Source organism: Histoplasma capsulatum (genome assembly GCF_000150115.1).
Source record: "Histoplasma capsulatum G186AR genomic scaffold supercont2.6, whole genome shotgun sequence".
Taxonomy (NCBI): domain Eukaryota; kingdom Fungi; phylum Ascomycota; class Eurotiomycetes; order Onygenales; family Ajellomycetaceae; genus Histoplasma; species Histoplasma capsulatum.
Genome location: NW_025544806.1, coordinates 53213 through 76411, shown reverse-complemented (window position 1 = coordinate 76411; position 23199 = coordinate 53213). Strand labels below are relative to the sequence as shown.

The following is a 23199-nucleotide window of genomic DNA, read 5'->3' as shown; positions in this document are numbered from 1 at the left end:
ATCTGTAACATAAAGACATCAAAAAAGAAAAGAAGTGAAATGGGAATCCACCACCTGAACAGCGGGATGAGGCTCACTGGTCGACTTACACAACTGGAGAAGTTGGTGAAAAACTACGGCAGCCCTGACACACCAAAGGTGAATCGAAAGTGGATTCAAAAAAAGTCAAATACCAGCATCGTGCACCCATTTCTGCAGCGAGCAGCCTTGAGCCTTTTTGAGCAAGTAAACTACCAGCCAAATGATTGTATGGCTATTCTTCCCTCAAGTATAGATACATTTAGGATGTTATGCGCTAACATATCCAGCAGCGTCGCCAAGCTCGTGAGCGTAGAGACTACCTCTACCGCAAAGCTCTCCTGCTCCGCGATGCTTCAGTAGCAGAAAAGCGCGCGAAGCTGAAAGCTTCTCTTGCATCCGGGAAGCGGTTAGAGCCTTCTGTGGCTAATGACAAAACATTGCGAGAAGACTTCAAATACGATGAATCCCTTCCAACACACTCGAAACAGCCTAACTCCAAAGATTCCGATATGCTGGACCTCGACGACGAATATGTTCTCACATCCGGCATCGTGGACCCTCGACCTCTCATTACCACCTCCCGTTCTCCTTCTACACGCCTTAGCACCTTTGCAAAAGAGATGCGGCTACTAATCCCCACTTCAATACGGATAAATCGAGGGAATATAGTCATTCCTGATCTGCTCGCAAGCGCGAAGACATCCGCACTTTCGGACATGATCATCCTGCACGAGCATCGCGGCACACCTACTGCGATAACTGTGTCTCATCTTCCCCATGGCCCAACTGCCAGTTTCTCATTACATAATGTCATGCTACGAGCAGATATTCCAAACTCAGCACGGGGAACCGTGTCGGAAAGTTATCCTCACCTAATTTTTGAAGGGTTTACTACCAAGTTAGGGGCCCGCGTCGTTAAAATTTTGAAACATATATTCCCTCCGCGGGAAGCAAATGGGAAGCTCGGGAGTAGGGTTGTCACGTTTAAAAACATTGAGGACAGTATAGAGGTGCGACACCATGTCTTCGTTAAGACCGGGTACCAATCAGTTGAACTAGCTGAAGTCGGGCCGCGTATGACAATGAGGCTATTTCAAATCAGAGGTGGGACATTAGAGAAAGATTCCGGTGGCGAAATCGAATGGTCACTGAATCAGTATACAAGGACGAGCAGGAAGAAGGATTATTTGTGATTCGTGCATTGATTATTTAGGTTCTTCTGGTTGAAACTGGCTATCAAAAGGCATCCACACAGTATGCCTGGTAGAAAATTACCTCGGCGTCAATGGTAGAGCTTGTGTTATTTTGTTAAATACTGGGATGGGGGTTTGACACCTGAATATCATCTTTGGTTCATGGCGATTTCATAACAGCAGCATTCATTGGATCTTGATAAAACAGAAATAAAACCCATAAATTCTAAGGAAATATTGAATTCACAATGCATGGTAATGAATTGAAAGTAAAACTCTCCAAAATGCCAATTTAATCACCGAAAAAAGGGATAACCCTGTCTGGACCAGTTGACAGCAACGCCATTTGACGCCACCACTTTCACCAGAAGCGCTGCGAAAAGTTTTGTCTTACACTAAGAATTTACCCTGAAATATCCTTACTTGTGTATTGCATCTCCAGGCCACACCACCTGGAATTTAGAGAGTGAGCTAGTGGGTAGGCTAGGGGTGTTGGTCTCTTTCAGCCCCCTGGGACTCCTTCTCCTTTTCATCAAGAGATGCACAGCAACACTTAATGTCGGTATCAGCATTTCTGATTAAATTCTTAGCGCAAGTCAAAACTTTTCGCAGGAGCGTCTGTGCATACCGCTCCCTATGGTTCGTACCTAAACCAATTTTCGCTACTGGGTAGGACACATCCTTCTCTATCTTTCCGCGGCAAAGGCTCTGTGCTGGCCATTCTCTTCTCCCATTGTTTCCCGCATTTGGCTTTAAAAAACTTAGTGAAAGCCTCCAAAGCAATCTCCCACGTGCTTTCAATCGGGGCAAGAAAAGCAGACCCTGTCCTTCCCACACAACTATATTCCACGAATGTTGCATATGTATGAGGGTTTGAATCGGATTCATAGAGCTGGATTGTATGTTAAAGAGCGAATAAAAAAAAGGTGAATGTAGGTAGAAGACACAAGCTGAAACATAACCAACAAAGTGCAAGAATTGAAAGGAACATGCATACTTGAAGTGTATGTTTTTCTTTGAGCTTGCTATCTTCGAGAGGGCGCACAAGTGTCACAAGATAACGAAATCCTTCAAAGTCGGTAAATATATGATGGTCATCTATGTATCATATTTAAGTGAGTAGAACATGACATGTTCTTAGCGATCTGTGGGTTCTGTTGTCCATACTCACCAACTTCATTTCCTGGGCCACGAGTACGGTGTGGCTTCTTCAAACCAGCTGTCGCCATTTTTCCATTGGCACGTTGACTAGAAGAATTTCTATCACGGGAGGCAACATACCCGGGTCCACAGCATCCATATCCATCACGGCATTCGTTTTCTTCACTGTATCCCGCTTACGAGTCCCTCGTGTTTGATACCACAGGTATTCAGTCTCGCGTTTGGGCCGCCTCTTTTTGGACAGAAGGGAATCTTCAAGCCATTCCAGTTTCACAATTTTCAAACCTGCGATTTTGCGAGCCTGCTGGACTGCATATGTTGAAATTCACCGGGTTAATAATTCGCAAGACATGGAGATTTTCTTCGACAAGCAGAACTGACTGGACAAGGAAGTATTAGGAAAGCCAAGGAAATGTACGGTGATATACCTGCTGCATCACGCTTCCGAAATGCATCCTTAGTCGCGATGAGATGAGTTGTTGCATCCTTCTCAAGCTGTGTTGAAAATTCACCGCCATTGGCCTCAACCCACTGCTTGATCTTTTCAGACATTGGTCCGAAATCGCCGGCCAAACTGATGTGAATCTTGCGAAAGGTCTTCCCCATGTCTCGGATAAGTCAATCCGGCCAATAGTAGTATATTGATTTGGATATGGCGAGTGTTTCCTGAGAGATTGCAACTCCTTTGCTCTGCGCCAAAGCAAGGTTGACAAAGGGTGAAGGAGGTCGCCAGAGGGGGGATGCTGAAAACGATGTGAAAAATGATTAAGAAGAGAATGACACTGAATTCCGACGAAGTGAGCTGTAGGCTAATTATTTTCCAGAACGATCAGCTCCGGGCCATTCGCAACAAGATGGGGGGTTCCGAAGGTTGCCAAAACCATCATGAGGTGAAAATTGTAAGAATGTTCGTTGTTTTGAGTCAGATTGCTATTTTGGAGAAAAACCCTAGAAGACTCAACGAAGGTTGAGAGAGATATTTAATATATGTGACAATCAGCAGTAAAGCACAGACATAGGGCGCGTAAGCGAATTTTTATTTTGTTGTTTGTATCGAGGCCATGGAATATAACAAGGAAAAACATTACTTTAATATCATCAAGTTCTAAAACTTTTAGCAGCCGTTACAAATGCCTGTATCTTTTTCAAGTCCTGTGATCCGTCCGACTCCACTCCACTGCTAACATCAACTCCCACCACTCTTTCATTATATCGGCCTAGCTGCTGAAGTGTGTCGGTAATATTCAAGTGATCCAATCCACCTGCAAGCATCACCCGGATATCATCACTTTTTCCAAGGGAGTTTTGTACAGATGAGATGTCGAGTTTCTCACCCGAGCCACCAGCGCCAGAATCTAAGAGGGGAATAGTATGGCAGGCATGTCTAGATAGCCCTGGCTCCCCGGGGGAAAACTTCTTTATTACCGGAACAGGAATTAAATTCGCCCACTCTATCGGTTCCGACCCATGGAATTGAACGACGTCAAGGCCAAGTTTTTGTTGTTGAGATATAATGTATGATAATGGTTGATTCAGGAACACGCCCACTAGCAAGGCACGTTCAGAGTGACAGAGGAATTGGGACGAATAGTCAAAATAGTTGACACCGGAAGAATCGCCAATGCATTTCTGTATTCCACTTACTGAGGATGCTGGGCGTGGAGTTGATTTAACCACTTTAGATATCTCCAGTGCAGTGATATCCGAAACTGTTCTAGTGCGTCCCTTCGCCAATATGATGCCAATCAGATCAGCTCCAGATTCAATCGCCGTGCGCGCGGCCGCAGGTGTTCGAGTTCCACATATTTTGACAAGTAGCGGTCGTTTGGGAATCGACGCAGCTACACGCTCCCCGCCCCCTAAAAGCTGAGAGACAAAGAGATCTGTGTTTTCAGCACGCATCAATGCTTCCCCAACAAGGATTGCCTTGACGCCCTCGGTACGATACGCGTTGACATCGTTTGGTCCTGATATACCACTCAGAGCACACACGATTGTTGAAGCTGGCACCAGATCCATTAACCGACTCGTGGTACCCAGGTCAACCTCAAAGCTTCTCAGATCACGGTTATTGACACCGATAACTTGCGCACCAAGGCTAACTGCTATCTTCATTTCTTCGGCCGTATTTACTTCGACCAGAGGCTCCATGCCCAGTTGCTGAGAATATCGGTAAAGCCGCCAGAGAAGATCATTGTCGAGCATCTTCACGATAAGTAAAACAGTATCTGCACCAGCCAGTCGAGCCTCCAGAATTTGGTACTCATTGAAAATAAATTCTTTCCGCAGTACAGCCGGTCTGTTTGGGAGACCCTCAAGGCTTTGGCGAACGGCCCGTAGGTCCTCAATGCTTCCTTTAAACCATTCCGGCTCAGTAAGGACCGATATGACGCTAGCTCCAACTATAGCATATTTTCGTGCTTGAGCAGGAGCACAGGTGGACAACGAAATGAGGCCCTTCGATGGGGAAGCCCTCTTTATCTCTGCCATCAGTGACAACGAAAAGGGGGTCTGTCTCAGCCGGTCTGGAAATGATATTTGTGGCGGAGATATCCCAAGGTCATACGCGGCTTGTAGGTCTTCTGGTCTTTGGGAAGGAGTCAACATTTGCTGATTAACAGCAATTTTCCGGTGTTCGTAAATTGTATCTAAAATCGTTTTCTTCCCCGTCAATTTTCCGTCCCTCAGAGCTGTTGGATCCTCACTTAGCTGAGAACGCGGACCGCCGTTTTCTTTCCAGGTACCGCCACGCAAATTCAGGAAGTTCCTAAACATGGTCCGTCCATTCTCAGACAATATGCTCTCCGGGTGGAATTGAACACCTTCCACAATAAACTCTTTGTGTCTAACCCCCATTATAATTTTCCGATCGCTCTCGTTCTCGAATTCGGTCCACGAAGAGACTTCAAGGCAGTCGGGGATGGTTGGCTGCACTCCTGCCAGCGAATGGTAGCGTGTAACCTCCAGGGACTGTGGGAGTGTGGCATATACGCCCCTTGAATCATGCTTTAAGCTAGAAGTCTTCCCGTGAAAAATCTCCCCAGTTACATCGACCTTCCCACCAAAGCTAGATATCATGCATTGATGTCCCATACAAACGCCTAAAATGGGTATCTTCCCGCTGAAGTGTCGGATTGCATCTTGGCTTAACCCCGAATCTGTATCAGGGTGACCTGGACCGGGACTGATAACCAGTTGAGTGGGTTTTTTTGCAATGAGCTCGTCCAGTGTGATCTCGTCATTTCTGAATACTGTCACATTCGCCCCTTCTATAACGAGGTACTGGTAAACGTTCCAGGTGAATGAGTCATAGTTATCGATCAGTATCAAATTGGAAGCGTTCTCGCGGGTTTGAGCTTTGGTGGGGTTATTGGGCGAATGGTCGACTAATGCGTTGGTGGTGGTAGCCATAATGGGCGCAAGGAAGAAGAACTGCAGAAGGGTGGATACTTATCACCAGGGCATGCAGCGCTCTTATACACCGATATTTCCAGAATCTGTGGGACGTTGTGTGACGGGGACCTCCAAACATGGAAGCTCATACATAATACGCTCAGGGCATATCCTTGGAAATCTCGGCCGGAAAAACTTGAACATCTCCATTCAACCACGGAACACCCATCTAAAACAAACCCACGCTACCCCACCACTGATGCTTGAGTGGATTACTAATGTATCTCACCACGCCCAACACAAATATAGGGGTTGTTTAGGGGTTAGGGGTTAGGATGAGAATAGGATTGATTTAAGTCACTGCATTGTGGGTAACTAACTCACTAATCAGATTTATTGATAATGTTCCATGGTGTAATTTTTCGATGAGTGTTGTGGTTGACTGAAAGTTTTTCCGGCCGAGATTCAAAACCGTAGTTACCTTTTAAACCGCCTATACTTGACTCCCACTCCCAAACCAAACCAGAGTTAAGAATTAGGAATTTCAACATGGAATTAACATGATTTATTGTAATAGTAAGCCAGGCACAGACAAGCCCTTATCCATTTAGCCAAGGGATCATACACAGTAAATAACTGCTGCTGCTGCCCGCTATCGGAGCCTGGGCCCTACCTAGCACTAACGTAATAACTTGAAAATTAGGTGGAACATAGTTTATCCGTCTTCAAATATCACTACTAACATTCTTGATTGTTTCTGCTTTGCTTCCAAAGCGCGACAAGAGCGGTATCTCACGAAAAGCTCCTAGCAGAAGGGGCATAATATTATGGCTCCGCCTCCTGACGTGTATTTTCCGTCCCTGGACTCATGCTTCTCTGGGGACAACCAACTTATGTATGTCTACCTTGTTACCAGCTCACCCAAGGAAATCACTGACCCTGTCCTCACTAGATCATGGAAATCAGCTTTCCGGCGGCTGGTGAATGCGAAAACAGACGTCGAAGAAACTGACAGTCTCTACAAATTTTTGACTTGTCCAGAGAGCCTCCAAATCATTTCTAATCCCTTTAACCCGTTCGCCGGTCCAAATGAACAATCAAAATCCGATTTCCAGTCCAAAACTGCCGCTATACATGTCCCGACAGTTTCTACAGGCACATGGAATTTAGACGAAATAAAAAATGACGCAAAGTGGCTAAGCAACAAGACACAAATCGATCACATTTCTGCGCTGAGAATTGTTGTCTGCGAACGTCAAAATCGGCCTGGTGACGAGCTTTTGAGCGAATTATCCGAGGAGGAGACGACAAGCCTTCAAGATGCGATTGGGCTTGGCAACTTTTCGCATTCTACTAGCGCTGCCCAGGCTACTGAGATTTTAAACTACAAGGGTGAAACTAACTTCGAGCTCAGTGGATTCTCAGGTGACGAAGTAAGGCATCTGAAGCTGTTCCGGCTGTATTTGTCAGAAAAGCAACATATACTTAAAGTTTCCCAACGAATTTTTTGTGTTGCATTGCGTAGAATATCCCCAGGCGGCTATCATATGGATGCCAAAATATCCCGAGTTGAACACGCGCAAACAAAACTAGAAGAATTGGGGAAATCCATATTTGGGATCCAATCTGGAAAAGGCCTCAACGCCATTTCTATAAAACAGTGCCTTGAAGCCGTTCGAACCCGAATATGTAACTTAGAAACGGGGAGCGGATGGCTTCTTCCTGAAGAACCAAATGTGGAAATTGAGCTGATTTGGCAAACGAACGTCCTCGAGGAGCTAAACCAAATTCTTCAATTCCTGGTGCTCCAGCTTCAATTATCGAAAACCATCCCATCTGCAGAGCTTTTCCTTTCTTGGCTCCGTTTGATGGCCGATTATGATTTTCTCGAAATGCTACGTCCAGTAAGCTCTAACCAAATCAACGTGTTCCTTTCATGACTAACTAGAAATTTTACAGGCTACGGAGGAACAACAAGTCATTCTTGGCCCGCTTCACGCTCTCATTGCGATTGCGACTCTCGCTTTTGTCAGGCTAAGGGAATCAACCTCATACTTTGAAACGGCATCGTACTTGTCTCCAACACCCGAGCCTACAATTAGCGAAGCCCCTTTTTTTATGTCACGCGAAAATATCAGCGAAATAAACGAAATATGCTTGAAGGCAGCCAATGCCGGCTGTTTAACTGCGGCGCCTATGATTTTTGCATTCGGCATGGTTATGTTCGCGGTAAGGGAGATTGCGTTCTGCACTAAGGAGGAGCGTGAACTTCAGCAAGCCCAGCACGCTGTAGATTCTTTCAATAGCAACGCGCCGTCATCGTCTCCATCGCGCGCTGCAGAGCAATCCATTTTTGAAGATATCTTTGAAAAAGCTCGTAACCCAGCTTTCGATGACGACTTCGTAAAGCTTCTTGTGACGAGCTCCGTAGATAAATGTCATGTATTTGACTTTATCTCTGCTCTTGTCGAAAGCCTTAGGCCAATTTCTGGTGCTGGGGATGGCGGCATGCTCAGTCGTTGGGTAAGGGTGGAGCTCCTGGATTTAATCCGTGCGAGTGTCGAACATTTGGACTATATTCCTGAAGTAGTGTCGTCTGTCTTGTGTGTTATCTCTGGCCCTACTGATGATTGCAATCAAATCTCCAGCACAGAGTGGAGTGATGCTTGCGATCCGAGATCTATATTTATTCAAGATCCAGTACTCGTTGATAGAATTTTTCGCGTGGCCAAATCCCGATTTCCGTACGAAGCTATTAATTTTTTGAAGTTGTGCCGAGCACTGTCGGGTTCTAGCGTTGTGGACGATGATGGTTTACCATATATCGCTCAGGAACTAGAGAGCATGGAGACCTATACTCAAGTCGTCGCTCCTGGCTTCCAAGGGTACCAACCGATCCGGGAAGATGAAAATGCCAATTTCGTTAGCCTAATCCAGCCACTTCCAATGCAGGAAACAGCCATGTCGGAAAGCCCTACTGAATATGAATCGACCTCCAATACCGTGGTTCTTGCTGAATCTTGTGTTATTCCGCAAGAGGCCTTAGGTCAAGTCGTCAACGAATCAAAACCGGCCGTAATAATGTGGCATCATGAATACAATTGTCTCGGCTTCCTCGGAATATGGCTGGAGCAAGCTACTAACAGTCGAAGATCCGACCAAATACCAGATGATGAGATAATCGCGGAAATCGTAGGTCTTTTCGCCGACCTAATCACATCTGCACAAATTAATTCGAAGCGCAATGGCACCGACTCAGTGGCTAAAAGGATTCTCGAAATGGCTAGCGACGGACTCGACCGTCATGGGGATATCATTTCCGTTATTTTCGAAATTTTTGAACGGAACCTGCAAAATACAATCAGCAAGAGAGGTTCCAGCCGCAATCTACAACCAATTATATCTTCCCTTAGCTTTATAAACGCCCTTATAGCCGTTATTCCGGGCCGTGTATGGCCCTTCCTGTCTAGAAGCAGCTTTATTGGCTCAGATGGGAAAGGTGGTATGCTAGTCACTATTGTCTCATCTATTGAGGCTGTCTCTGGGGACTTCAGTTTCCTTCAGGCTGCTGTTCAAATGTTTGACCTCCTGGTTGATGATGTCATTAATCATTCTGGAGTTCGTCGCTCCGCAGGGCGGGTATCCGCCAAATCAAATCATCTCACCGAGTTCAGTGCAGGCATACCGCCTTATATCATGCGCAGCTTTTTATTGGCCCTGGTACGCGTGATGGTCGAAGCTTACAATAATAATACGACGTGGAGATATAATGACATCTGCCAACAGCTTAAAATTAACACATCTCTTGCCCTCACTATTGATAAAATCCTATACAGTATATATGCGATCGATGACACTTCCGACCTAGATTCTAAGTTGGTGGGGGTATTCTCAAGCTCAGCAGCATATATACTTAACGTTCTTCGGCCGACAACAGTCGAAGAGTTGCCTTTTAATCCACTTCTCCGTACTATTCTTAGCGGTCTTCAATATTCCAGGTCGAGCAGTGATCTTCGAAACCTCCTGCTTCATGCCTCGCACATCCAGTCTGCCTTGACCCTTTCAGAACGATTGGCTCAAGCAGGAAGATTAATAGGGTCTCCAATGTCGATGCTAGAAAACCAATTATTCAAAGCGTCACCAGTGCTGATAAGACTATACGCTCTATCCTATGATTACCAACTCCCTGTCGTTTCTCTCCTTGAACTCCTGATATCGTATGCAGCTACAGATTCGAATCGTGAGCCGCCATCTGTCCTTGGGCACCTAGGAGCCAAGTCATCGAGTAATTTTCTCCATTGCCTTTCGAAATTCGATCGCCCGTTCAAGAATCCCGCACTCTACGTTTCAATATGGGATCTACTTTCCACGGTAATTAGCAAACGCCAGCAATGGCTTGCAGTATTCTTTCTTACAGGCTCATCTGCCAGAGATTCCTTAAAAATGGGTGACAAAGGTAGCTCTTCGACAATGATTGGGCAGCCGTTCTTGGGCATTTCTCTCGATTTATTAGCGAAAATCGACACGGTTCAACCTCAGATAGCAATATCTGCACTAAATTTTGTTGCAAGGGCCCAGGAACACTGGCTATGGGCTACACCACAGATTAAAAGTCATTCGGAATTCTTCCCAAACATCGTGAATTTCGTCACCCGCTTAGAGATTCGCAAGTGCCCTCCTCTGGATCAGTGCCTCAATACGAAAATCGCATCATTAGTAGCAGATATATGCGCCGTCTATTTACATAGTGCGAAAGAATCACGAGATTTAACGTTCTTCAAAACGATCATCCCTCTGATCTCCTGGTTTTCTGACAATGCGGTCGTTGTGGAAGGTTATAATGCATCTCTACACTCAAATCTCAGAAAGAACTTTGAAATGAAGTATAGTGGATGTAAAGTCGTCTCCATGAAGCGCACTGGGCTCACACGACCAGAACTCGGGGAAAATTATTTTTACGACGTGGAGTTGGGAAGTAAGCTTTTCGGATACGATTTTGCCTGGAACGGGACCCGTGATCAAGGCTTTGTGGAGGAGGTCAAACGAGCTAATCTAAATCTGTCACTTGTTGAAGCCCAAATGGTATGTTTTTGTAATCCCCAGTCTAAACTCTCTATTCTAATCCGTCATAGAACCTCCTTCAAAGTTGGAAATTTCTTGCCATAGAACATTGCGCGGATTTTATGCTGGACCGAGAAATCCAAAAATCGATGGCACGTGTTGTTCGCAGCTGCCTTGTTTCAAATTCACAGACAGTACCAGACGAAAAGGTCTTTTACAAAGTTCAGCAAATCCATGCAGAATTTGCCCTTGCTCTGCTTCAGCGACTTAACGACGCCGGCTCTAGGGGGGCTGAAGTCTTTGGGTTGCTGAGTGTTGCATGGGATGCTACGCGCTTTCGAAATCCATCGTACGAAACTGCGTTACTCAATGGGGATACAGAATACTACGGAGTTATGTTGAACATCCTCTTTCTCGCTCTGCAGTTCCATGTTGCAGGGCCGTCTCGGTCTGTGCCAGAAGCAGTCAGCAAAAAGCCTGAAGTGTCGTCAGATTTGTCAATCGTTCTTGAAATCGTCAAAGTCATAGTTGCACGGGGCTTTCGATCTCTTACAACGTACTTACACGACGAACCGGAAAAGTGCTCTCCTAGAGATTTTGCTATATTAACAGCAATATTACAAACATGTCTACGAGTGAAAAATTCAGATCGCATTTACGAACAAGCCGCTTTTCACCTCGCCGATAGCGACACTCCCCGCTATGCAGCCACATTGTTTTCCTGGGCCTATCAGCTTACAGTTGAGGGAGATCCAGTGTACGGCGAGCTCAGTGTTTTATTCCTTCTGGAACTTTCCTGTATTCCTATGATGGCTGAGCAGATGGCAGCGGACGGTATTTTGGTGAAATTGTCCACTTTCCGCCTCACGGATGTCCTTCGTCAACCGCACGGATGCGGCCCATTCGATCCAATACCCAGGCTATTTGCCATCTGGAATTCAGGATTCCTACCTCTCTGTCTCAACCTCCTTTACAGTGTTGTTCGAGCTGCTCCGGAAGTGGCGGCATTTCTCAACCAGTTTGAAGGGCAGTTGCGCCGAGCGTCTGCTTCATTCTCCTTCGGGCAACCCACCACAACATCACCACTTGCAAGTAGTCACCTAAAGTCAAGCCAACACGTGAAAAAGCTATCGCTAAGTATGGCTACTGAAGCATGTTCATTAGCTCTAATATCCCAGATTATCAACAAATTCCGGGATGCTGGCGCGAGTACCAGCGTGGACGCCCAAAATATCCAAGAGCTCAACTGGGACGGGACGCAAGTGAAAGATGATATTGAATCACTTCTTGAGAAGCGATCAGTCCTCCGCTCGCGGATTGTTGCCACAAATGAAAAGGAGCTTGAAATGTCCCGGCGAGAACCACTTGACCGCAGTACCGGCTGTCAAAATCAGCTGGAAGAAAAAATTGTGAAAGAATTACAAATGACTGTGATGTGTCTGGCTGGTAGAGAGGCAGTTTAAACAAAACCCTTTCTCCAACTACATACTTTTCGGCATTTTTAAGCGATCTTGGCGTTATAAATGATTGTTTGGACCATTGTTTTAATTCCAAATGTAATGTACTTTATACCAGAGGAGAGATTATTTAACCCATTGGCGCTAACATTTCCATAATGGTATAGAGGTTTGCGGACCCTCATCTTGCTGCAGGATAGACCCCAGCACAAAAATGTTACCCCCGATAAATATAAGAGGCACCCACAACAGATTCATGCAGATTCCACTATTTTTTTTCCCTTGAGCATACCCCGGCAGTGTTATATCTATGGTGCACAGTATTTACATAGTACACAAGTTTGCGAGGATTATTCTATATACACCGATCCCTTCTAACGCGACATCTCTATCAAAGGTAGGTGTATCTGCAATTCTGTAAGGATAGATATATCCCCAGATTTATGGTGCAATGCCTGATACTCACTCTTTAACCATCCATTGATAATAATACCGTTTGGGTTTCAGCGCTTCGCCTAAACAAAGGAGATCGATACTCATATGTCCGGTAATGATATATTCTACCCTATGGCGCTGATGGGTTCAACTACCATTCTATTCCTCTATCCCTAACCCTACATAGCCACTAGGTTGAAAAGAATGCTCTCGCATCGCCCCTCTTTCCACCCGCCCCAAACACGCAAAGTTCTCAGTGAACTCCTAGTTCTTTTGTCTGTTCGCCCATCGTTCCTATATCATTCTGCTTGAGATTGGCCATTGCATTTGTCTCGCCTTGATGTGTTTGACGTGGTTGGATTGGCGACCAATCAGACTAACGTTTGCATCTTTTCTTTGGCCCGCTTTTGTCCCTTGGAGTAGCTTCTGACGCAACATTTCGCGAATTTGCAGCAACCTGTTGACTTTCCTCCTCCAATGGCGATGTAAAGCTTGAGCCCTGTAGGTTGACGCCTCCAATTTCTCGGGAGAGGCTGGTAGTTTCTGTAGGGCTCGGTCCATATATCTTGGGCGGTAGTTGCGGCTCAGTTTGTACCTCCGACTGTGGTGATACCCCGAAGTTGATGCCTTTTGGAAAGTCATCGATCACCGAACACAGCCTCTCAAAATGGGAGGGTGCCCAGTCATCGTAGATACTGGTAACAAACTTGTAAGATGTCCACCTATCTCTACCCTCCAGGGCCGTGAAGTCGAAGCTTTGGATAGGATGGCGGTAATAGGTAGTCTTGTCTCCGTTGATGGTGGGATAGTGGCCATAAATCCTCACTGTACGGTGATCGTGCGAGATCGAAAAGCCGAGGATCTTCTGATGCACCTCCTGCTCCCGTTTGGCAAGCTTAAAAAACTCAACAACTCCTCGCACAGCAAGTGTCAAGCTGTGTGCATTTTGTCGATCTACGGTATAAATTGCCGACTTCCCACACTTCACTTCGAACCACATTCGTACGACGAAGAGACTTTGGTCTTGCAAACAAGCGCTCCATGACCTTGGAGTTTCCCTTAGGCCACCGGGAGTTTCACCCAGTATTCAACGGAGGGGCTGTTTGATCGTGGTTGCTCTGGGAACGGGTAACGGTAAATAGTAACTCCGGACCGGCGCTTGTACCCGCCGGGCTTGGCATTGTTTGTCATGTACAGATCTCTACTCCGTAGAAAGCTCCAGGATGCACAGATCGTTGTATTGGAGGCAATGGGATATCTTGCCCATGCGTGCTGGCTCGCGGGGGTTCGCAATTCCTATTTCCCCTATTTTGTCCAATCCTGGCGCTATAAAAAATGAGTGCTTGCTTCTCATGGAGCTGCTCAGCTAAGATCTGCTACTCCAAGCTACAACAAAATTTGCTTTGATTATCTTCAATCTCAACCGCTCGGGCATAGGACGCTTAGCACCCAGTTTTCTTTTACCGAGCTACCTACTAACCCGGCCCTTTCACAGGAAGAAACAAGTCCGCGCTATCCACAAATCAGACCGCGAATGAACCAGTGGCGGTCGATCTTTCATCTACTGGGTGTAAAACCACGGATCGCGAGCGCGGGAGAAGCGCTGGATGCGTCCGTCGGGGGCGGTGATGGCATCCGTCAGCCGGCCGGAGACAACCACGCCCATCTCGGCGCTGAAAAGGATGGCGTCGACATATTCAACCTCGCCCGGCGGGCGGGCGGCCTGGGACCGCACCGTTTCAACCGCCTCGTGCACACTGATTGCATCCCCGGCATAGGGAATAGTACCGCTTTCACAAGCATGGACATTGCTATTGCAAGTCAACACTTTTGGCTGACAATTTGCCAATCGGGTGCGACACAGCTACAATATGTTGTTGTAATTTGCGACGCCTTACGATAATACATGCATCTTGTCTCAGTCGATCTAGGTCCAGTGAAACCTGGATGATTGCGTCCAAACCAGGGGGCTAGATGGATGCGGGTTTACTACACAGAGTAGAAGATGACAAGCTTCCTTCAACAGCTTCTCAAATCGACATCATGTCAACAAGATCAACACCTGCAGCACAGCTTTGTGCGTCCCTAAATGGGGAGAATGACGGCAAGCTCCTCCCATATCCACGTTGTCCAGCGAAACGAGGAGACGATGAAAGTAGGTACCAGGGGTGTACTTGCATCTGGAAATGGGAGGACACTGTTCGACTTGACTTTGTGCGGGGTCCAGTACAACAACATAAAAGAAGGGCAAGATTCCCTCCGAAGCCCACGAAATTCCTAGCTTTACAAACCCAATTCCTCATCCCAATTGAGGAACACTTACCGTACATCATCGCTCCAAACCGTCGCACATAATCCCATCCATTTAGGAAACCACACCACCTATTCCAGAATGAACGCATTCAACAGTGCTTGCTCTTTGCCAATCCACACTGCCTCATCCCAGATCTCCATTGTAGACGGCACCTTTCCCGGCTTCACCACCATCTCGGCGTCGGTACAGCAGCTCCTAGCTGGTCTCTGGTTTCTGAATACACAGAAAGTTCCCTTTAATGTTTTTGCTTTTTCTCACTCGCCCCTTTCGCCCCTCTCACGCCTCTCGCCGCTCTCGCCTCTATCGCCACATATTAATGACCTTGAGGCCCCTACAGACTTAAATATAGATGGCTCGATAGGGCACGGGTTGAATAATCCCACTCCCAAACTCTATTTCTCCCTCAAAACCAGCTATCACCCAAGTCCCCAGCATCCACATCCAATCGATTAAAAACTCGTAGCCCAGTGGATTCGAGATCCTGGACAACCACAGCTCAAGGGGGTGAATAGCACAATGAAACGGAAAGTGATTCGAACACCTCCAAATGGAGCGAAACGTGCATGATATCTCTACTACATCCTCGTCATATGACCACGTCTGAAAGAGCTGATTGAATGAAACAGGCGAAAACATCTACTCAAATTTGAGCTTTCTGCTTCTTCCACCTTGTTGATTTGTTCCTCTTGCGTATGTCTCCAAATAGAATAGTAGTTACGCTCTAAGGATCATCGCTGTGATGATGTGTCAAATTGATGTATCGCCTCCTGCCGAAACCGCTCCATTCATCCCTGCGTAAAACATTTGATTGCGTGATGACCAGTCCGATAAAAAATGGCGATTCATAAAAGGAAGAGGACTATATCCAGGAGACGGGTGTAAGTTCGCCGAGCTACGGAGATACGAGTTTACAAATTCATCGCCATCAGCATCAGCATCTGAGTAGCACTCGAGGCAATTCGTGTCCTTTATTGATTTTAACCTTAACCTGTAGTTATACCATGGACCAACACACCACAGAAAATTGGATCGCAGAGTTAGGAATGCATGTTGCCTGTCATGCTGGTGGTGGCGTAGTTGACATCAAGCGTTTACCTCCATGAGGCTTGCATCGGCGAGGTTGAGCCCAACAACCAGTTAAATTGTCGTTCGTTCTTAAGAACCCGAGTTGCGTACTCTTCTATACCACTTAACTATTCCCTCCCTCCCCCACTCACTTGGACCCAAATTGGGAGAAAAATATGGCTCAATCATATTTAAGAAATCGCCCCTCCGTCGCCGGAGTGCAAGTTATGGCAAAAAGCGTGGCATCCGATATGGGAAGTACAAGACTACTACCAGTAGCTGACGGAGAAGAATGCTCAACGAACTACTGACAATCCAAATTCCTGATACAAGGGGAAGAAAAAAAAAAAAAAAATTCCCCAACGAAAAGCAAGTTACTAGTATGTATGTGTTCGGGACGCAAGACAGCTCTGCTTTCATACGCTTTCCAACAACCCCGCCGTATACGTCTACCCCCACCCCTATCTCCCCCGAGGATGAAGTGGATGATATGCAAATGGACAGCTCAAATATTGATCTACCCCCTCCTTTGCCAGAGTGTGTAAGACAGTGACCATTTGTATGTCCTTCGGGTGCATCAATTCCCCAAAATACTCGCTACTGTGTGTGGAACACTCAAAGCATTGCATGGCAACATGGAGTCTCAGTACTTCAAAAGAAACGTGGCCAAATGACACGACGCTTTTACTTTAAGGTAGTGATTGAGCTCTCCGTCAGGCCCTGCTAACAATCGATCGATGGGGTTCCGCAATTCCAACTCTCAACTGGTCAGGTAGTAGTACTCGTAGCTTCCAGCTCCTGGGTTTGTAAACCGTCAAGTAAATCAATCCTCTTCAAACACTCCTAGAGTGGAAATGGGTTAAATTGACGACTTGCGCCTAAATCTGTCTTTGCATAGGTCACAGGCAAAATATCTTCCACCACGGCTGCTGGTGCAGTTACGGTATTGAGAAGAAATCCACCGACAGATATCAAATTGCAAACCAGAAAATTCACATTTCAAGTTTGATCTAAAGCGCTTGAAAGCAAGTCAGTCAGTTTGGAGAGTGAAATTTGACCGAACTATAGTTTGATGACCAAGCTGTGGATAAATGTACTGTACAACGAAGACAAAGCCCTCTGGGCGTACGTTGATGAAAGAATGGGTGCTTGAAGTCATGCTGAAGTATGCGATGATTACTTGTACTATAGAAATATAGAAATATAGCGACAAGGTCACGGAACCAGAAGTCTAGAGGCCCGAATTGAAATGCCAACGGAGAACTGCATGGAGCTTCGACCCTGAAACTCGGTAGCTGGCTCCTTTTCTTTTTTGGTAGATCTGTGATGGCGTTGGTTTTTGTGCGCCTCAAGATCGACCATTATCAAAACCTTATCGATAGCTGGTTAGTCGAATCGGCGAAGGCGACGGCGACGACGATCAACAAAGCAGCTTCACATCCTGGGGTTCATCGTGATGTGATGCGAGGATGGCGATGTTGGTTGCAGTAAGAAGAGGGAATAGGCCAATCTTCAAATGACCTAGTTAACTTTCTCCTCTGGATGATGCTAGAAATTAGCGACCTTCCACTCAAATATTGCGCTGCTTGAGGGAACATATAAAATTTTTAGCTCAGACAGATTGCAACATCAGAGCATGAAAAAGTCATAAAATCTTTGAATAACTTCATCAATTTCTAGTATTTTAAAATAGAATTTGAATATATAGTAAAAACTGATGAAGATATAAATAAAACAAAATATACTAATAAAGTCTATTTTCAAATTTGAAAAAAAATATATATATATATACATATATATTCCCTCAGTCCTGGCAGCATATTGTTTTCACAAACATTACATCCAGCAATCTCTGACTGGATTCAGACTGCAAAAATATTATATGTTTATGCCAGTCATGAACCTGGCCAGGCTAGGAACTCAGCTGAAACTGCATGCAGCGCTGCGGCTCTTCTGTGCCCTCACATACGACTGTGGCTTTAAACCCACATTGCAAGCAACAAACATGAAAGTAAGAGACATGATATTGATGTGCAGACTAATGCAAGCTCTTCTTCGGCCCAGTGTGAGAACATCCTCAATCTCTCAGCATATCCTGGCTGAGCTGAAAAACACACTAGGGTGGTAGGTTAGCGCCGTTAGCGTTCTTTAAGCTATGGCAAGGATCGCATGGCCACCCTGTCCATTGGACTCATATATTTCCCAATAAAAATCATGAACTGCTTCGCGGAATTCCGATCTCTTGATGTGTGTGTGCTGTCATTGCCACAATGGGAATTAGAAAATTTTGCATCCTTTCCTTGTGGCAGTGAGATTTGATGTCTTCAACAAATGAAGCAAATATTGTTTTTGCCTCTGGAAATGCATTGATGACCTCCCCCACCAAAGAGGTTCAGGTATCTTGCTCTTCAACCACCGTTGCTGAGCACGAGCTCATGAATATGTCTTGGTCCGTTCCTTCTGAATGGTGGCATAATTAGTAGCCATATTGTAACTTAGAAGAAGATCTAATGGGCTTCTTCTTTGGCATAGGAATAGCCACCCCTTTACAGGAGAAAGCAGTTGTTGTCAGTGATCTTCTAGACAAGCCGATGGCGTTGGTTCAACTGAGCTGACCCTACGCTACGAAGAGCAGATCGGAGCAGTTAGACCAAAGCTTAACCTAAGACAGCATCTGAAGCTGTTCTTTGAGTTGTTTTAGCATCCGTCCTCGGCAATGCAGGCTGGTTAGAATCAGCTCCACTTGCTTAGTTACCCCTCCGCCAAGCATGTCAACCGACCAGTTGGGGAAAATGGGGGGAGGAATGAGAACGTACAAGTTTTTGAGATTGGCCAGGTATTTGTTCTTTTTCCCCCTTTAGTACTCTGGGGCAATCAGCAGCTTGGTATGGAATCCAGACGCTTGTCGGCGATGTGGTTGGCTGAGTAGGACGTGGAGTGTCAGAATGCGGCAAACTTTTGCTGCTTATGGAGGATAGATAATATTTACGCCTCATCAAATTGTAGTTATAATAACCAGCCTTAGTACCCTCAACCCTCGTTCCGAGCCGTTTGTCCTTTCATTGATTCGGGTCAGCTTCGCAAGTTTCTTTGGTCTTCGCCCCTAGGGTCCGCTGCCTTTTTCCATACCCATTGCCAGTTAGGTCCACGGCACGGCAGGTCCAGGATGAGGACATAATTAACGTTCATGATTAAATCCCGAAATCCTATATCTCAATTGCAAAGAACCGCTTCTGTAATTAACTTTTATTACCTTGAAAAAACTTTACCCATATCCCATGGCTCCGACACATGAAGCGCAGCGCAGGCTAGCGCTCCCCACCCTCCTGTCATATCTATACGCCCTTATACCTCTTTCTGTCCTATTATCCATCGCATTTATTAAGAGGCATAATAATAGATCACGATATCCAGCATCCGGTAACATAACACATCAAGATCTTACTCCAAACTTCTCCGAGAAGCACATCACCACCGACAACGTTAATGAAAACGCCATCGGACAATGTACCGCCGGGACGGTGATACCAAGTCGTCAAGCTCAACAACTTGAAACGAGCGCATGCAGTCCGGCTGACAGAGCACCTAAAATGAAGTCACCGGAAGAGACAGCAACCCCATCAACAACACTTGTTAACGCTCAAACCCAGTCCTGGCTTCAACTTTCCAACCAGAGTTCGATGCTCCCAGCCCAACCATCTCCATTCCCAGCTGGCCTACCAAGGCTACAATCTGGAGTCTCACCGGGCGCGGTCCGAATGACACCACCCGCACCTCACTGGCAACCTGAAGAAACCTCTCGTCCTGCTGACGGGCGGTCCAAGATCCATCCACATCCACATCCTTTTGGTTCCCCTGTGATGCAAAAACAACCCGTCGATTTCCCACAGGTTCAAAGGGAGGAGGTTCAGTTTTTCCCCAGGGCGGGGCCTGATAAGCGCCAGGCCTGGAGAAGGAGAATTCTCGAGTGTAATTAAAGGAAGTGGACCGCCTATGCATAATTTTGAGGATCAACCACCGTTGTCGTCACTGCGCTTTTTTATACCCCCCGGGAGGAATTTTGCCCCAAGTTTCTAGTCCCCTTCCTTATGGTGTTGCTGTTTCTTAACGTCACTCCTTACCTGACCATGGTCGACAGAAGTAAATAATGTCTTCACCGCGCTTCAAGAATTGAAATGACAAAAGTCTATAATTCAAGTTGAATCTTTTTTTGAAAAAAGTAAATGAAAATGAAAATGAACAAACATTTTGAAAAGTGTCTTAATAAAAATTTTTTCTCTATCCACTTGTGGGATGAGATCACTCCACAATAATGTACGCAGTAGCAGGTGAGTTAGCCATTATGACATTGGCATAACGTAGTAAGAAACATCTGAAAATGGTTTCAACTTAAAAATCCTTCAACCGATCCAAAGCTCTAGTACCATTAGACCCCTAAGTGCGGGCATGGCACGGGCAAATTAGAGTAAAATGGACGATTTTAAGGCGAAGGGCACGTTGGATTAAAAGAGCCGTCCTTCGTAGGAAAATATGTACTCGTAAGTAATTTGTGGGATCAGTATAAAATGATGGTAGCTTTTGAGCCAAAATTATAGAAGCTGGAAATATGAGGATGGGATCCTCTGAGCGCAGGTCATTGTGTCAATAAAGTAGGAGGGGGATGTATAAAACATGCACCAAATGGAAGGAAAAAGGAAGGCAGCGTTGAAAATAAGAGCGTTCCAACATGTAAGGATATTGTTTATAATAGGAAAGTAGAATTGAGATATATACTCAGTACCAGTATATAATGGACTGTATAAACTTCTAATTTTCTGAGCTTCAAGAAATCGTTACTAGATCATTGATCATCTGTGTAAATTGAAATGCAAAAGAGATCATAATTCTCAATATTTTGATTAGCAGAGCAGTTGCTTGCTTAGCTAGATGAATACCACGCAACACACAACGTTATCCTCCAAGAAAACATGTGGGGCAACCATGCTGGTAGTAGAGGGGACACCCAACTGTTATATAACCCTACGGCACAGCATTGGATAAGACTAGAGGGGACGTAGGAACGGAACAACCCTTGATGCCGGAAGCAATGTACTAAGGCACGTGACTGATCACCATGATCACCATGATCACCATGATCACAGGTGAGCAGAGTGAGCAGAGTGAGCAGAGTGAGCAGATAATTTGTATGAGGACTCAAATGTATTTAAACACACCACTACCCTTAGGATCAAGAAGCTTATCTTCTTGATCACGATCAATCTTATCTTCATTTTATCTCTTCACACTAAACCTCTCACACAGGCCTCATGCAGATCTGACCCTATTACTTATACCAAGTTATATTGTGCTGCTATAAGCTCATCTTAACAACGCATACCTAAGTACCGCCCTTACCCTGTAAGCCCTACTTAGTATTCATCTTGTTTACTTTAGGCCGCCGCCGTAGCTATTGTTAGTCATCCTAGATATCCCTTGCCGGTATATCTTAACCTGTGATAGTGGCACTACCTCCTGATCTAGTGATCAAGCTCAGAAGCACGATATAAGCCTCGACCTTATCTTATATTTAGTGAGAAGCTTGCTAGGTTAGAGACTCGGTAGCACCAACAAAACATGCATCCAAAAGAGTGTGCTTACATAATTACTGACTAATACTACCTTGCCCCAGACTCTGACGTTGCCAATTTGACTCTTGGGATACTTTATCACCAGTTTTAATCTGTATTTTGGTAGGATTCCTGACGACGTCCGTTATGTTTTCTGATTTTAGCAATGGCACGGAAATTGCCCGAATCCTACGCGTCCCCAGACATTACACTCGTCAACCTCACACATCTTCTTGCTCGCCTCGAAAACAACCTCATATCTCCATCTGCAGATCTCAAACTTGTACATCGATCCCCCTACCATCGAGCTAGAGTTGGCGCTGTGAGCATACCAAGACAATTCCTACATATGCAATCCTGGCTATCTACTGACTACTTCTCAAAGAATATCGAGTACTCGCGGACCCTGCTCATGAAACTCGAACTCTCCCTCCCAAACATCAAAATCCAAGCTCGCAAAGTCTCTCTCCAGACAAACCTTGCCCATAAACGGCAACAAATTAAGGCTCTTAAAGCCCGGCTAGATGAAATCACAGCCATAGCCGAAGCGGAGCCAGATACTCAGACATTCTCGTCGGACAATGAAGAAGATTTACTACCAACACCAAGCGATAGCACACCAGAAACCACATCTCCGCCGCCGCCAAAATGTGCAGATCTAGCGCCAACGAAGGAAGAAGAAACAAAAGATGACGAGGAAGTAGACCAAAGCGAAGAAGGCCAGACTACCCAAGAAGGTAGACACAATCAAGACACACTCAATATGCCCACATCACCAACCCCGATACAACCGCTAGAACCATCACCATCAAACACATTACGCAGCAGACTCCACCACCACGACCATTCATCATCAACCACGACCCCAACCGCTACGACAACAGCGACATCCAACCCACCCTCAAACATCTTTTCCCCCACCGCCCCACCGCACCCATCGCAACAACAACAACCACAACAACAACGACCCCGCAAGCCGCCCTCTCCCAAAACGAAGCCGAACAAGACTCCCTAACCACCTCCCTCCTCGCGCTGGCCACCCCAACTAAAAACCTCCACACAGAACCTGCACACGAGCCTCGAGTCTGAAAAATCAATCCTCACCCGGGCAGCGGAGGGTTTGGACCGGAGCACGGCGGGGATGGAGGCGGCAGGGAAGCGGATGGGGGCAGTGAGACGTATGGCGGAAGGCAAGGGGTGGTGGGGCCGGATGTTGATGTATGCGTGGATTTTCGCCTTGTGGGTTGTGGCGCTGTTGATTGTGTTTGTCGGGCCGAAGTTGAGGTTTTAGGATTTGGATTTTTGGAGAAGGGAGGGAAATGGTAAGGACAGAGGGAAGGGTGTGGGGGGCGCCGGGGGGTGGGAAGTGGTATGAGATGGAGGAGTGTGAGAGGGAGGGGTACACGTTGCTTTTTTCTATAACGCAATTGGGGGCCCTCCTTCTATTTCCTGTTGAATAAATAGGCCCTATGAACAGACAATATCTATTGGAA

At 46.0% G+C, this 23199-nt stretch overlaps 10 protein-coding genes across 10 annotated transcripts; 7 read left to right on the top strand and 3 right to left on the bottom strand.

The window, feature by feature from the left end:
* Positions 1-66: 66 nt before the first annotated feature.
* Positions 67-1482, top strand: HCBG_04722 (U3 small nucleolar ribonucleoprotein IMP4; the record flags this gene model as incomplete). Its single annotated transcript, XM_045431771.1, has 2 exons — positions 67-138; positions 312-1482. The coding sequence occupies 2 exons, from the start codon at positions 67-69 to the stop codon at positions 1212-1214; spliced, it is 975 nt and encodes a 324-aa protein (XP_045286983.1).
* A 215-nt stretch (positions 1483-1697) lies between these two features.
* Positions 1698-2981, bottom strand: HCBG_04721 (BRCT domain-containing protein; the record flags this gene model as incomplete). The annotated part of the gene is made up of 6 exons (XM_045431770.1): positions 1698-1788; positions 1862-2106; positions 2212-2312; positions 2386-2433; positions 2496-2684; positions 2804-2981. 6 exons carry the CDS (start codon positions 2979-2981, stop codon positions 1698-1700), a joined length of 852 nt encoding a protein of 283 aa, XP_045286982.1.
* Positions 2982-3473: 492 nt separating this feature from the next.
* Positions 3474-5875, bottom strand: HCBG_04720 (anthranilate synthase multifunctional enzyme; the record flags this gene model as incomplete). Its single annotated transcript, XM_045431769.1, has 1 exon — positions 3474-5875. One exon carries the CDS (start codon positions 5784-5786, stop codon positions 3474-3476), a length of 2313 nt encoding a protein of 770 aa, XP_045286981.1.
* Positions 5876-6595: 720 nt separating this feature from the next.
* Positions 6596-12292, top strand: HCBG_04719 (uncharacterized protein; the record flags this gene model as incomplete). The annotated part of the gene is made up of 4 exons (XM_045431768.1): positions 6596-6663; positions 6721-7672; positions 7728-10850; positions 10901-12292. 4 exons carry the CDS (start codon positions 6596-6598, stop codon positions 12290-12292), a joined length of 5535 nt encoding a protein of 1844 aa, XP_045286980.1.
* An 805-nt stretch (positions 12293-13097) lies between these two features.
* HCBG_04718 (uncharacterized protein) lies at positions 13098-13902 on the bottom strand (the record flags this gene model as incomplete). Its single annotated transcript, XM_045431767.1, has 2 exons — positions 13098-13779; positions 13802-13902. 2 exons carry the CDS (start codon positions 13900-13902, stop codon positions 13098-13100), a joined length of 783 nt encoding a protein of 260 aa, XP_045286979.1.
* Positions 13903-13970: 68 nt separating this feature from the next.
* On the top strand, positions 13971-15076 carry HCBG_04717 (uncharacterized protein; the record flags this gene model as incomplete). The annotated part of the gene is made up of 3 exons (XM_045431766.1): positions 13971-14006; positions 14217-14574; positions 14748-15076. The coding sequence occupies 3 exons, from the start codon at positions 13971-13973 to the stop codon at positions 15074-15076; spliced, it is 723 nt and encodes a 240-aa protein (XP_045286978.1).
* Positions 15077-15113: 37 nt separating this feature from the next.
* Positions 15114-15488, top strand: HCBG_04716 (uncharacterized protein; the record flags this gene model as incomplete). The annotated part of the gene is made up of 1 exon (XM_045431765.1): positions 15114-15488. The coding sequence occupies one exon, from the start codon at positions 15114-15116 to the stop codon at positions 15486-15488; it is 375 nt and encodes a 124-aa protein (XP_045286977.1).
* Positions 15489-16276: 788 nt separating this feature from the next.
* Positions 16277-17335, top strand: HCBG_04715 (uncharacterized protein; the record flags this gene model as incomplete). Its single annotated transcript, XM_045431764.1, has 4 exons — positions 16277-16358; positions 16505-16641; positions 17169-17225; positions 17300-17335. 4 exons carry the CDS (start codon positions 16277-16279, stop codon positions 17333-17335), a joined length of 312 nt encoding a protein of 103 aa, XP_045286976.1.
* Positions 17336-19378: 2043 nt separating this feature from the next.
* Positions 19379-20077, top strand: HCBG_04714 (uncharacterized protein; the record flags this gene model as incomplete). Its single annotated transcript, XM_045431763.1, has 1 exon — positions 19379-20077. The coding sequence occupies one exon, from the start codon at positions 19379-19381 to the stop codon at positions 20075-20077; it is 699 nt and encodes a 232-aa protein (XP_045286975.1).
* Positions 20078-21872: 1795 nt separating this feature from the next.
* HCBG_04713 (synaptobrevin) lies at positions 21873-22721 on the top strand (the record flags this gene model as incomplete). The annotated part of the gene is made up of 1 exon (XM_045431762.1): positions 21873-22721. The coding sequence occupies one exon, from the start codon at positions 21873-21875 to the stop codon at positions 22719-22721; it is 849 nt and encodes a 282-aa protein (XP_045286974.1).
* Between the last annotated feature and the right edge of the window lie 478 nt (positions 22722-23199).